We start from the raw sequence: 16,061 nt of genomic DNA, 5'->3' as shown, positions 1-16,061 counted from the left end.
TGTGTGAATGGACATTACCGTTGTGGCTGCGGTGTGAATGAATTCATTACCCGTTTTGGTGTGCCTTCTGAACTGCACTCTGACCAAGGCCGTGAGTTTGAGTCACGATTGTTCCATGAGTGTTGCGAGCTGTTAGGGGTGCACAAGACACAGACGACACCCCTCCATCCACAGTCCGATGGTATGGTGGAGCGGTTTAACCGTACCCTTGCTCAACAGTTAGCCAAATATTGCAGGGAAAGTCAGGAAGACTGGGACGTCAAGCTGCCCGCCATGCTCATGGCCTACCGGTCTGCTGTGCATGAGGTAAAAGGCTTCACACCTGCCCGACTCATGTTTGGCCGTGAGCTCAGGCTACCAGTGGATTTGGCCACAGGGCGGCCACCCGACGTGAACTTGCCAACTGTCACATCCAGCTATGCAGTGGCACTGCAGGAGAACCTGACGGAGGTGCACCGACGAGTGCGTGGCAAGCTCAAGGTAGCCGGCCATGCCATGAAGGAGACCTATGACCGGCGCATGAGGGAAGTGAGGTACAACATAGGTGACAGAGTGTGGCTGCATAACCCGCGTCGGAAGCGAGGGCTCTCGCCAAAGCTACAGAGCCCCTGGGAGGGGCCATACACGGTGGTAGCGGCCCTCTCTGATGTCACCTATCGAATTCGCAGAGGGCGAAAACGACCGTCTGTTGTCCACGTGGACCGGCTGTGGCGTTACCATGGGCCAGGAAGCTACTCCTGGGGCCATGGAGAAAAAGAAGATGAAGTTAGCCCCAGTAGCGGTGATGAGGACGTGGCAGACGCTGACCGAGATGAGGACGAGCATTTGGACGGTGAGGGCGATGCAGCAGATGTCAATGGTGACCATGAGCCAGGTCTTGGGACAGGAGATACCCCTCTGGGTGCCACTGCCAATCTACCGCCGCCCACACCTCCTCCAGAGAGACCCCAGCGAGAGCGAAGAAAGCCGCGCTGGATGAAAGATTTTTGTGTTTCTGAGAACTGATTTTATTTAAATTTTTATGTAGTTTGTTTCAGGTTTAGATATGACAGAGCAGACGGGTCGTCTGCTTGATAGGGGGGGATAGTGCTACGCCAGTGGGTCTTTGTCTCTGTGTGAAACATGTGTTAACATGAAGGGACCTGGGCAAACATGACGCAGCTGGCTGTGAGCGGAGGAGCGGAGGAACAAGCCGGGAGACGCAGTTGGGTGCTGCTCCTGTGAAGACCTCGTGTGTGCCCTTGTGACCTGAGATAAACCTGGTGTTGCCCTGTTATAAGCTGTATTGTGCTGTGTGACATGCTGGTTTCCCCCCTGTATTGTGCCTATAGAAAAGTGTACGGGTAAAAAACTTGTGTAAATAAAGGAAAGACTGTCATTTTGTGTTTACTTCGTGCCCTGCCTCGCCACTTGGCGTTTCCTCTCCTGGTGTTCTGGGACGCTGTGGTGTTCGGTGCCTCTTGGAGCTGTTCAGTGTTCACGACCCTGTGGATAACACGCCGTCTGCCTAGCCTTCCTTGTGTTGGTGGCAGAGAGACGAGGCGGTCGGCGTAACAATATGTATACTTACCATGATATTAGAAGCTACTTTATACTTGCATGTTCTATAGGCACAGTGATATGACTCCAATAGTGTTAGTTCTCAGTCAGTAGCTTTACAAAGTCAGCCCCCATTTTTATGCTGTTATTGTAAAACAATGAACAGCATCTCCTGAATCAAGGATGGAGTAGAGGTAGAGGTAACCTCCAATTCTATCCCAGCTCCATTGAGTTAACATAGACAAATCATATCCCTTTGAGTATGAGTTCTTATAACAAGAGACAAATTGTAACCCTTTGAGTATGGGTTTCTAGTGTAGTAGCCACCTCCCCAAACCCATGCTCATTGTTGTCATGGGGGGGCTTTGGAGACAGGGAATGAGGCTAATGTATGGGATCATCCCTATCTTGGTCCTCATCCCTGGCCTAAACTAATTTTGCATGGTCTTTTCTTCATCCCCTTGTTCTGTCCACTTATCTTATCTTCTTCTTCTTCTTCTTCTTTTTTCACCACAATACTTTATCATAATGCTCCCTACTCCCTTAACTCCTTCCTCTTCTAGTACTGCTCAAGCTGTAACTTTTGCTATTATACTTTACCATTGTGCCATATGACCTTTGATGCAATATAGCACCTTCCTACCTGGGGGCTTTGTCCCCAAGCCTCACACTATCACTATATTTTGAATACACCACTAATGACCTGAGATGTTGATGTGGCAGAAAATTTTCAATAAATAGATAAATAGATATTGTAGTAGCCAAGACCCACAGCCTGCACAACTCGGCTCTACAGGTTGGGTCACACTAGGTCCAACGGCTTTGCCCTTGCTCTCTCACCAGCAGGCACTTCTTGCAACTTGGTGCTGAGACCTGACTAGTTGACGTGAACACCTTGCACCATGGGCTCCCAGTCTGCTTACACACCTCCCGTGTACCTAGGCCTCAGGATCCAGAACCGAGATCATCAACTCATGATCCTCCAGAGCACTCGGCCAAGTAGCAGCAGCACAAGAAATGCCCAGTCCTTTGCTGACTGGACAGTCTTCATGGCTTTCTCATAGAACTCCACATAATAACAGGCAAACAGAATTGAGACATTTTCATCAGAAATTTTCTTGGATCAGACAACAGGAAACTGGCTTTCTGCCATGATGCCAGTAGGTGCATTACCATAGCAAAAATATTTAAGGTCTGACCTGAGAAGACTTCTTGGCACTGCGCCCCAAGAAGTACTGCCTTTGCCACTTTGCATAGCCAGAGGGATGGTACATGTACTGGCACTGATATTGGAAGTATGACAAACTGGGGAGAACCACAGGTGAAGGGAAACAGATTGCTGGTAGAAGATGTCTATGACCAGCCAGTTTCATCTAGGCCCTTCTTTTGGTAAGCTGTTGCTGCCTACATTGTCTAGATAGAGGTCAGGTTGACAGGAAGTCAAGTCAGCTCATGTTAGATACAGCATCATAGATAATCATAGGTAGCATTCAGTGACTGTGCAGTATCACAGGACTTTGCACCAAACTCAAGGGTGCAGCCACATGACAAGGTGGTGATTTTAGGTGCTAATCACAACATGGAGAGAAGGGCACCAGCATTAGCTGCATTGGGATGTAGAGGAGTTTCAGAAATTGCTGGGCTCTGGGACTGGGACTAGGTACCAAACTGACAGGCTTTACTAATGGCAGCTTGGTTTGGCTGCACAACCCTTGGCATTAGAAAGGATTTTTACCTGTGATGTAGAGTCCTTGAGATGGTTTCTGCACAATAGTGGGGCTGGTCACTGTCATTCCACTTCAGCTAATTACTAATGGTGTTATGGTTCTAGGTGGAACATCTGGAGTCCTGGCAGAGATAATGTCAGTAGATTAGCAAAAGCTGATTAGGAAGAGGAGATTCTAGATCGAGAATTACAAGACTTACTTGAAAACAGAGCTGGCACTTCCGAGGAAGCTGCTAAAGAGGGGAAGGTCATTCAGTTGCAGACAGGAGTCAGACTGGCAGTGAACAAAAACAAGAAGAAACCTAGTCTTCTGCTCTACCCAGCCACCACATCTGCATTTATTTATTCATTCATTCATTCATTCTTTCTTTCATTCTTATTATTTTGCCAGTCGTACTGATCTCGTTGCAGCAGTCATTCAAACAAAGATCTGCCATATCCCCTTAAGTCTGTGGGCAATATGTATCATAAATAAGATGTATATATGATTAAAAAATATGATTATAATATAATCTATTAATCAAATGATATTTCAATAGTATCATATAAACTTTAGTACATTCACAAAGTACAAATGAACTACATACAGTAATGGTGAGAGTTGATATCAACCAGCATTAGGCTTCGACAGTTGTGTGACGTGACAAGGCATAGCAAGAATAGATAGCATCCAGTAAAGGTGGGTTATATTGTGTATTTATCTCTTAAAAGGTTACAAGTAGGTTGAGAGAGGCCTAACTGTGCTGGCTAGGTGCTGTAGGTGATGTGTGTTTGATGTTTGATGAGTTCAAGATGAAACCATTAGCATGATAATCAGTGTTGGTGGGGCTTGTTAGCTGTTCATTTTGAAGACTCCTAAATCCCCCAAATCCCCAGATCACAGCTGGCAAGTAGGTCATGTAGGTCGCAAGTATTTCAGTAGTTTGGGAACTTGGGGAGCCATGAGATATCCACTAACAACTAGGGAGGAATTGGCAGTACCAATCAGTACATGGCTGCTGAATGTAGTGTGGCTCTATCTGGCTATTTTGTGAAGTGAGCAGGTTGGGAGTGCTACAGGTTTTTAGATAATATAAAGAATAACTAAATAAATCAGTGGACCAGTTGGTTATGTCTGTGTAATTATGGAAACTAGACAGATGTACTGGAGACATTCTGCAGAGTAAAGGGTGATACATAAAGTTTGAAGAATAATGTAATACAAACAAGCTATATTTAAAATGTAGAAAACAAAACATCTGATGAATTTAATAGATTGTATCAGCTGAAGAACAGTTCCCTGAAAATCAAAATATTTATCAAAAAAGTGTTTAAATTTTGGCATTATATATATATATATATATATATATATATATATATATATATATATATATATATATATATATATATATATATATATATATGAGAGAGAGAGAGAGAGAGAGAGAGAGAGAGAGAGAGAGAGAGAGAGAGAGAGAGAGAGAGAGAGAGAGAGAGAGAGAGAGAGAGCGAGAGCACATATGCGCTAATAATGTATGTGTAAATCTAGGTTGCCTGACCATAACCTATACTTTTTGTGTGTGTGTGTTTGTTTGTATTTCTATTTCCATTTGCATTTGCATTATTTGTGTGTTTGTTTGTTTATATGTTTATGCACATAATCATGTTATCAGAATCTCCCTTTTTTTCTCTCTCTCTTTCTTTCTCTTTATTTTCTCTCTGTTCTCTCTCTCTCTCTCTCTCTCTCTCTCTCTCTCTCTCTCTCTCTCTCTCTCTCTCTCTCTCTCTCTCTCACTCTCTCTCTCACTCACTCACTCACTCACTCACTTTCTTTATTAATGATCATGGGTAAAAAAATCTCCAGTACTGTTTTTGAATTATTGAATATCTCTTTTCAGCTTGGATATAACACAGAATGGAGTAGAGAACCTGGATAGATCAATGCCAAAACCAGGGACAGACAGTGCCAGTCAATGGGACTCGGATGAAGACTCTCCCTTGCAGTTGGTATACGAGGAGGACCCTGGAGATGCTTCTGTTGATAAGTCTACAAGCAGTTCTCCAGCTCAGCTTCAGTCTTCATCTATTGCTCTCAAACCAGCTACAACTATGAAACTCATGGTCTTGGAAAGTGACAGAAATGGAGCAGACTTTTCCAGTACTCTTGCTGCACATAAGCCACAGCAGGGTGAGATGATGACTGCTTCACCCATTACCATAGTGTCCTCTTTGTCATCACAAGCTGCTCAGTATCATGCCCATGCAGGCTTGGTAAACTTGTCAAAGCATGTGCCAGTTGTCCAGGTGTCACAGTACAGCCAAGGAGCTTTAAGGAGAGCACAGTCAGCTCCAGCCTTTAAGATGGCTGGCACTCCTCCCATTGCAATATATAGAGATGCACGAGCTCAGAGTTATGTTCTAAAGGAAGATACATTAACTAAGACTGAATCTGTGGAACACGTATTTAGAGAACAGTCATCACCAGGGAGCCCTGAACTTTTAGCAGCTAATGTATTGGCTGAGGGGTTTGCAAAAGAGAAGTCATACAGATGAACAATGCTGCAGGTGAAGTGACTTCCTTGGTGAAATCTTGTCCCGGTGGTGAATCATTATGTCAGGTTGTCCACTGATCTTTCAGTGAAAAATGCAGAAATGTGTGTTTTGTGTGGTTAAGCATTTTGTAAGAAGGTAAATCAGGTCCACAGAAACAGATATCCTTTTTTTTTTGCCAGAAATGACAATAAAAATGTTATGTGACACTAAAGAAAATGTGCTATATAGATTCAATAGAAGACTACAGAAGTGTGTACAAAGTACAAACTCCCAAGTGAAAGAGTGAAATAGCCTACCTTGATAAGTGTGTAGAGACTAAGAATGTTGTTGACCAAAGGAAGACTTCAGGAAATATTACTTGAAGAAATGGGAGTTCAGGTGATTGAAGAAAATGTGAAATGAAATTATTTATAATAAAGATACAAATTATGTGCTGCTTATGATAAGCAAATGAATGAAATGCATGTAAAAGGACAGTGTTCAGCTCTGCCATATTTACCTTCTGTGTTATCCTGAAGTAACTGTTGTATTTTCACTATATCTCAGGGCTTATTTCTACATAATGGTGTGTATCGTTATTTTTCATATGATTTCATTATAATTACCCTATTAATATTAGTATTGTTATTATAGGTAGGAATAGTATGGTCATTATTATTATTATTATTATTATTATTATTATTATTATTATTATTATTATTATTATTATTATTACTATGATGGTTTTGCAGTTCCATTTTACATGCAAGTTTTGCATGCAAAATGCTATTTTTTGCTATTTTTTATGCTTTATGATCTTTGCAATTGAGGTGATGCAGTTGAATGGTTTTTGTATCTGATTGATTAATTTGAGTGTGCAATTTAGTGGACTTGAATGCCTAATTTTATTAGATTTTTTTGAATTTGTGGCAGTCTTGTCCCATTGTGTTTTCATCTTTACCTAGCTTTAACCCCCCCCCCCCCTCTCTCTCTCTCTCTCTCTCTCTCTCTCTCTCTCTCTCTCTCTCTCTCTCTCTCTCTCTCTCTCTCTCCTCTCTCTCTCTCTCTCTCCTCTCTCTCTCTCTCCTCTCTCTCCCTCTCTCTCTCCCTCTCTCTCTCTCCCTCTCTCTCTCTCTCTCTCTCTCTCCTCTTTCTTTCTTTCTTTCTTTCTTTCTTTCTTTCTGACAAGTCAAAACTATGATGCCTTACCACCATCAAGAATTTTGAATCCATAGTGCCTTAACATGTTCATAAAGTGAATAGTTAGTGAAATATTTTAAATTTTCTATGATGTCACTTTTTCTATCTTCTGTATTTATGCTGTTAATAATGTGTTCATTTTCGTTATTTTTAAGTTTTGTTATTATGAATATTAGTTTCACTGTTGTTTAGGCAATAAAGACAAGATAATATATGATTTATTTGTTTACTGAAATGGTCATAAACTCTTGTGGTTTTCAAGGTTTTTAGTCCAGGTTTAAGAATATCTACAAGACATGCATTTTGCCTGAGACGACAGACAGACAGAGTGAGTTAGACTTAGCTCTCTACTGAAAAGTCTGTTTTACATGTGACAATTCTGTACTTACACATTTAGGGTTTTGTAATACCTGAGACATTAACTTAAATTGCTTTGCACTGTTCAGAAGGAAGACTGTACAGCAGTGTAACAAAAATAATTTTACGTAAGCCAAACATCTGCACCATCATATCTGTAGCTGTAAGCTATGACAGATATTCAGTAGTAAATTGCTTTGGACCATTTACATAATTTCTAGTGTGAACTTGACTTTAAACATTTATTTAGAAAGCAGTGTACATGTGATGCACAAGCTGCTCAAGCATCTACTAAAGTTGGCTCAACTTCTCTTGATATAGAGGGTCATCAGTCAAACAGTTATACATACTTAAGCGCTTCTTCATAGTGCTCAGTCTTGCCTTATCTGGCTATAAATACTTTTATGCTACTTACATTAAAGGCAAGACCATTGTCTACAGTACAAAAAAGTTGATATACTCAACAAGTGATATTCTCTTGAGAGGGCTATTTTAAAGGTAGGATGTAGTTTATGTACAAGAGCCTAACTCATTTTACATTATTATCTTGTCTATAGTTTGGATAATATGTTTTTTCCCTTAATGAAGAAATGATGGCTATGCATAGTATGTTTTTATTATGGAAACTAGCTAAATTTGCTATCTAATCAACCTTGTCAAAAGAAACTATGTGATGATAGTGTATTCAGTACAATGATACTTCAATATCCTGTTTTGGAAATATAGAAATTTTGTGCAGGATGTTTGTAGGTTCCAGATTTTACTCATTAAATGCAAAGAGTTCCAATAAGCAAAGACAGGCAGGTGCACCAACATCAGTTTTGCAACCTCAGCCTGAAGTTTGCATACACTTCACAGCTGAAGTGAATATATAAAGGGCCGGTCACATTAATCTATTCTGTCCAGGGATCTCTTTACAGAACTGGATGTTTCACTTGCTGTAAACAGATTCGAGATGAAAATCCCTCCGCAGTGCGAAAACGCTCTGTTGGTATTTCATTCCTGCCTAGAGCTGAAATATATTGCTGAAACAAAAATTATAATATAATCACTGGTAAACTCATTACTTAGAATCTTTAAAAAATGATAAAAACAAACGTAATTATTAGACACAAAGATATATTGCATCAAACAACGATGTCTCATTAAATGCTTATAGATAATTTGAATAAACGTTCATTTGACTAACAAACAAACATCAACCCACTTCAAAACGCCAAAAGCATGGAGCTCTTTTCGGAAGTTATTTACGCCTTATTGTATAAAGTGAGAGTTAAAGAGCCATTGTAGAACACAAGTCATAAGGATTATAAAACCAGGAATGTGAAAAGAACATCAATGGATGAAATAATTAACGAATACCCGAGCTACACACATCAACTCTCCACAAATATGCATGTTTCACTTTTCCTGATCCTGTTATTTTTAACTCGCATTCCTAATCTAAAATATGGGTAAATCTAAAATGTAGGTAAAATCTTATTTTAGTAATGGTATGCAGCAGTAAGCCCTATCATATAAGTGTTCGAAGGAACACTGAATGTAGTGTGACCAATCCCTATCTGTAGGTGACCGGACTTTGGCGATCCTATCTGGGTATCCTAGGACAGAATAGACTAGTGTGACCTTCGCTTAACATGAATCCTTTTCACTCCAGGAGGATCAGCAGATTGCAAACCAGGAGTCACCAAGGGGAGTGAATAATACCATCCATGATACACAAGAATGTGGTCAATATCCATGGCCACAGTACCAGTAATGCCATACCATGTCCAGTAATGTGTGTTGGAGCACTGATACCAGGAGTTAGAAATGCTCTATCTCTGGGACCTAGCAAAGTTCTAGAGAAGGAGGCTGTTCTCACTATTATGATCAGCTCCTGAGCCAAGGGGACTGACAGACATCTCACAGCCTGATACTACATTGAAGTCACCCAGTACAATTTGAATGTCTAGCTGGGGACATTGCCACAGATATGAGTTAGACATAGAATGCCTCTTTCTCATCGAGCTTACAAACATCGGTGGTAGCATACACAGCAATAAGGGACATGAAACCAAAAGCATGCTTTAGTCTCAATGTCATAATATGCTTCACAACATAAGTTGGCCGGAGATGGTGACATCGCCCTGGTTCGACCAGTAGTATGTGTACCCAAGGTCTATATAAATATAGACCTTGGGTGTACCCACCCATATTGATTGTGCAGCTGTCATATCTTCTCATCCGAATAACTCGCTTAAGGTTAAGCCTCGGGCAGCCGCTCTAGGTGGACGTCACCTCTGCAACCCCCACCGACACTACCCTATATGAAAGGGGGCGGCAGGCTGTTGGGCACAACGTCCATCTGTGGGGTTCCCATGGCTCTGCTCCACAGGCCTCATACTGGGTTGGTGCCTGCCAGAGCGCAGACAGGACGAATAACTCCTGTTACTAACCAGCACCCCAACATTCGCACTCCCACTACACCCACAACTTGCCCCATTTACTGGATGGGAGGAGCAGAACGCCTCCCCCTTCTGCATATCTATCTATACGCAACGTTGAGTATATCTGGGGGGAGGTCTGACAAGGCCCACCTTCTCCAAGCCACCCATTAACCCCAGTGGGGCTCCAAGCTCCCCCACAGTTTATCCTGGGATCGCATTGTTCCCAGTTTCCATGGGTGGCCATGAGAAGGCACTGTAGAAGTCTTGATGACAAAGAGGCTATTAACTGGAAGGGGAGGTTCATGCAGAGCTGATCCCTTTTTTGCATTAGGCTAGCCAGCGGTGGCAGATGCAAGCGAGCATTTCACATCCCCCAGAACATGAAGTACCCATATATATGTGGGTGCGTGCGCGCTCGCCGCGAGAGAGAGAGAGTGGTGTGTGTGTGTGTGTGTGTGTGTGTGTGTGTGTGTGTGTGTGTGTGTGTGTGTGTGTGTGTGTGTGTGTGTGTGTGTGTGTGTGTGTGTGTGTGTGTGTGTGTGTGTGTGTGTGTGTGTGTGTGTGTGTGTGTGTGTGTGTGTGTGTGTGTGTGTGTGTGTGTGTGTAAATCTATAAATACCTTTGTGTACGTGTGATATATATAAACACATACATATACATATATATATATATATATATATATATATATATATATATATATATATATATATATTATATATAATATATATATATCATATACACACATCACAACACAACACACAACACACACACACACACAACACACATCACAATACACACACACACACACACACACACACACACATACATACACATACATATGTAAACACACACACACACACACACACACACACACACACACACACACACACACACACACACACACACACACATATATATATATATATATATATATATATATATATATATATATATATATATATATATATATATTATGTATGTGTATGTATATACATACATATATATACATATACTTATGTATATATACAGGATACACTCACGTGTGTGTGTGTGTGTGTTGATATATATTATATATATATATATATATATATATATATATATATATATATATATATATATATATATATATTATTATATATATAATGTATGAAAGTCAAGTGGACGTATGGACGGAGGATAAATGTTCGGAGAGGAACATGCGTAAGAGGTCACACAGGATGACGCGGTAGGGTGACCCCATTATACTGATGTCAGTAGCTAATCCAGGGCCGGCGTTAATCCATTCACCTATTCCACCGCATGCATATATATATATATATATATATATATATATATATATATATATATATATATATATATATATATATATTACACACACACAAACTTATGGTTATAAACATTTTTATTCTTAAACATTTTCATTCATGGATCGGAATCATCATTGAGCTGATCAACTGTGGCATCCCTATCGGATTTTCATAAATTGGGTAAATTAAACCTAGATACGGTAGTGAATATGTTGTAGATACAATGGTGAGTTGAGAACCACCAACAATGATTACCTAAACAACTACAATGAATCTCCTCGCAACAGAGCACTGGTTTCTGCAAAAGGCGTTTATCGGTACAACTGATGGTTCACGACAACTCTAGAATATGTCTGGCGGAATTTTAGTCCTGTTGAATAAACGGCAGAGTTAGCATTCCTAGCTAGGTGGAACTGCGAGCAAAGAAAAAACTTTGGGACCTTTACTTTGCCTATTCAATAGCTTCTGACCACATCCCAAAATATAATTTGTTTTGGATGCCACGGCTGGTCAGCCCAATGTGATCATTCTGCATGATGATGATTCATATACATATACACACATTATTAATTAACATAATCATAACAGACAATACGGGCAGAAATCACAATGAAAGAGAAAAAAATATAAAGATCACAAGCAAACATTATTGCAACTCGGTGCATCACGAACTATTGAGAAAATATTTATTGAATAGTCATCCATAATTTATTCCAGAGTGAGAGTACCCAGTTTCACGCACACACAAAAAATGAATTAAACACCAAAAGCTGTCAAGTCAAAAGACGATAACATTCCGTGCTCTAATCCCTAATTAGATAAGTAACCTATAGTAAGGTGACATAACATAAGTTCTTGCAACATCATTTCTTAAAAATCCCAAACTCACGAGAATAAAAAACATAAAAGAAATCCGATCATAATACATGAATAACGACGATAGTTTTAATACAGTATATCGATTACGATTGGCAATAAGAGAGAGAAAAAAATGTAGTGTGAACAGATAATTTTCAGTTATTATTGTTATTATCAATATTTCTTCCTTAATTCTCCTGCTCTGTAATCTTCCATGAATACGATTTCGTCTTTTTACATGGAACTAAAAGAACAATATGCATTATTCTGTGTCTTCTTTAATCCTCTTAATGTCCCTCATTCTTTTCTTAATAATTTCCCGGTTTTAACATGGATTTCAAAGAAAAAAAAAAAACATGCATATCAGTTAAAGCGCCTTGAGGAAGTGACAGGCAATTGATAACGTGTTATAAGTAATGGTAAATCAGCGGTTTATGCTTATCATTAAAAATGTTTCTTATCAGGATTTTTTTATTATTATTATATATAATTCGAACGGCAGATCAAGAGATTTTCACAAACGAATCTTCACATATCACAAGTATAAACATCTTTAATGTGCCACATTGCTTTGAAATAACTATGTGCTTGTCAATATAATTATAAAAAAATAAAGGAGCATCAGATGGTATCAGCCGAAATGCTTCTGTAGATAATTCATGTTTCTTTAGACTCCGTCACACGAAGCTGGGAGGTCCTACAGGTGAGAGTCCTCTCTCTCTCTCTCTCTCTCTCTCTCTCTCTCTCTCTCTCTCTCTCTCTCTCTCTCTCTCTCTCTCTCTCTCTCTCTCTCTCTCTCTCTCTCTCTCTCTCTCTCTTAGTCGTTATTCCTACCTCTCTTACTGTATCTAAACTTTCTAACTTTCTTACCGATATGGGCCACAACCACACACACACACACACACACACACACACACACACACACACACACACACACACACACACACACACACACACACACACACACACACACACACACACACACACACACACACACACACACACACACAGATATATATAGATATAGATATAGACATAGATGTGTATACACATATGCATATACATATACATACACATATACATACTTACATGCATACATACACATACATATACATCTAATGAAACATGTAATGTGTTTTTGTTCAAATTCATGTGTATATGTGTGTGTATGTATATACATGTATATATATATATATATATATATATATATATATATATATATATATATATATATATATATCTTGTGTGTGTGTGTGTGTGTGTGGTGTGTGTGTGGTGTGTGTGTGTGTGTGTGTGTGTGTGTGTGTGTGTGTGTGTGCGTGCGTGCGTGTGTGTGTGTGTGTGTGAGTGTGTGTGTGTGTGTGTGTGTGTGTGTGTGTGTGTGTGTGTGTGTGTGTGTGTGTGTGTGTGTATGTATGCACACACACACACACACACACACACACACACACACACACACACACACACACACACACACACACACACACACACACACACACACACACACACACGTGTGAGTGCGTGTGTGCATAAATTGGGATTATTAAAGGGGACTAATAGTTTCGAGGCAGATGGGGACGAAGGCAGATAGGTTGAAATGTCAAACTGGCTCCACAGTTGGAATAGAAGGCGGCGTGTGGGAGTAATTTGAGGATGTGTAAAGAGTCTGTTGCCCCAGTGTGTGGCCACCAGCAGGAGGGAAGACAGTAGGAGCAGCTGACTAGTCCAACTAATGAACTGTGTCCCACTGACGGAAGAGGAGGACGTCGGTGGTATGTCTCCTAGGTAGTGTATACTCTGCTGAGAGACACGGGTCTTTCTGTGTACTGTTAACCACGGAGATACAAGGGATGGCATAGGTGCCCTTCTCCGGGGTAGAGTGAGGACAATATGGACCAGGTTGCATCGGGAAAAAAAAAGCGAGCATTCAGTTTGAATGGGTGATGGGGGCGATGGAAATAGTAGATCTCTAGTCTAACACAGCCTGAGAACGAGCAGGTGAGGAATTTCTCACCTGGGGAGCTGTGGTAGAAGGCCCGCCGGATAATGCAGGGCCAAAGAGTGCAAAGGGCACGAAGTAACAACTGTAGCAGCTTATTTCTTAACAGGGTGGATGTGGAGGGAGAGCCATATATATATATATATATATATATATATATATATATATATATATATATATATATATATATATACATATATAAATACACACACACAAACACACACACAGCAGCAAAATTTTATTGAAGAGAAGAAATTGCAGACGAACAAGCAGGTTTTCGCCCTGGAAAAGGCACCAGAAACCAGATTCTAAATCTGAAATTGATCATAGAGAAAAAACAGAGAACATCAGAAAGACCTATTACCTGTGTTTCATCGATTACTCAAAGGCTTTTGATACTGTTGATCACGATATCCTCTGGAATAACATGAACGATATGAGGTTTCCGAAGCACATCATTCAACTGATAAAAGCCATGTATGACCAACAACAAACAACTGTAAGAATCACTTATGGGTTAACAGAATGGTTCAAAGTCAACCAAGGAGTACGGCAAGGTTGCATTCTGTCTCCGCACCTTTTTAATATATATTCTGAAGCAATTATGAGAGATGCTTTAGAGAATTTTGAAGGAACTGTAGATGGAGGATACAAAATATCAAATCTAAGATACGCCGATGATATAGTTTTAATTGCCAGCAGTATCATTGAACTACAACAACTGTTAGATAAAGTTAGAGAAGCAAGCGAAAAGGCTGGTTTGTTTCTTAATGCCAAGAAAACTAAGATCATGAAGATTCGAAGATAACCGGCAGTGAACGATGATGAGCATGTTACAATCAATGGAGTGCTTGTAGAAAATGTGAAAGAGTTCACTTATCTTGGAGCTGTTTTAACTAATACATATGATGATTCACCGGAGATAAAAAGAAGAATTGCCATTGCCAAAAACGCCACAGTTGCTCTCAATAACATCTGGAAAGACTGAAGCATTACCTTACGGACAAAACTGAGGTTATTGAACTCATTAGTTTTCCCAATTGCGTCATATGGTTCTGAGTGTTGGGTGCTGAAGATAAACATGAAAAAGGTCAATAGTTTTGAAATGTGGTGTTACAGACGAATACTACGTATTAAATGGACGGAGAAGAAAACGAATAATGAAGTACTGAGAAAAGTAAATTGTAAAGACCGGCTGTTGGACATCTTGAACAAAAGGAAACTAAAGTTTATTGGTCATGTGATGAGAAGTAAAAGTATTGAGAAAGACTTGCTGACAGGGATGGTGATAGGAAACAGAGGAAGAGGCAAACCAAAGACAAAACTGAGCGACAACATCAAAGATATTTGCGGGCTGTCGATGCTACAAGTGGAAAGAAAAGCGCAAGATCGAGTTGATTGGTGAAGGATGGTGGAGAGGTCCACGGCTGCTCAAACATGAGCATACCGTTATTGATGATGATGTATATGTATATTTATATATATATGGTCGTGTGTGTGTGTGTGTGTATATATATATAATATATTTATGTATATAAAAAATTATATATATTATTATAAAAATTATCTTATAATAATATTTTTATGTTTTATTATAATATATAAATATATAAATAAATATATATATTTTTTTTCCCGGATATTATTTTATTCAAGTTTTATATTTTTTTTTATGTTTTGTGTTTGGGGGGTGTGGTGTGTTTTCCCCGGGGGTGGGGTTTTTTGGTTTTTTTTTGTTTGGGGGTGTTGGGGGTCCCCCGGGTGGTATAAAATATATATTTTGATATAAAAAATTTTATATAATAATAAATATTTTATATGTATAAAATTAAATATATATAATATATATAAATATAATAATATATATATATATAATTTTTTTTTTTTTTTTTTTTTGGGGTTTTTTGGGTTTTTTTTTTTGGGGTTTTTGGGGTTTTTTATAATTTTATAATACAGAAATTATTATATAAATATATAATTTTTAAAAATATATAAATTATAATAAAGCATAATATAAAATAATTGTTTTATTTTATTATAATAAAAATAATATTAAAAAATTATTATAATATAATATTTTTATTTTATATATAAAATATATATTTTATATAAAAAAAAAAACAAAAAAGAAAAAA

At 39.1% G+C, this 16,061-nt stretch overlaps 2 protein-coding genes across 2 annotated transcripts in view; both read left to right on the top strand.

Annotated features, from left to right (window-relative positions):
• The window catches only part of LOC119599352 (tumor protein 63-like), a gene marked incomplete at its 5' end in the record, with an annotated part of 20,122 nt that extends 13,685 nt beyond the window's left edge, over window positions 1-6,437 (top strand). Inside the window, 1 exon segment of the mRNA XM_037949106.1 lies at window positions 5,140-6,437. Within this exon segment, the coding sequence (XP_037805034.1) occupies window positions 5,140-5,797 (658 nt within the window).
• Window positions 6,438-12,610: 6,173 nt separating this feature from the next.
• LOC119599456 (glutathione S-transferase 1-like) overlaps window positions 12,611-16,061 on the top strand; it is a 9,723-nt gene continuing 6,272 nt past the window's right edge. Inside the window, exon 1 of the mRNA XM_037949240.1 lies at window positions 12,611-12,630. The gene's annotated coding sequence lies outside the window, so the exon portion shown is untranslated. The remainder of the gene's footprint in view (window positions 12,631-16,061) is intronic.

The sequence above is a fragment of the Penaeus monodon genome, chromosome 42 (assembly GCF_015228065.2).
Source record: "Penaeus monodon isolate SGIC_2016 chromosome 42, NSTDA_Pmon_1, whole genome shotgun sequence".
Taxonomy (NCBI): Eukaryota; Metazoa; Arthropoda; class Malacostraca; order Decapoda; family Penaeidae; genus Penaeus; species Penaeus monodon.
This window is presented reverse-complemented; position numbering and strand designations above follow the sequence as displayed.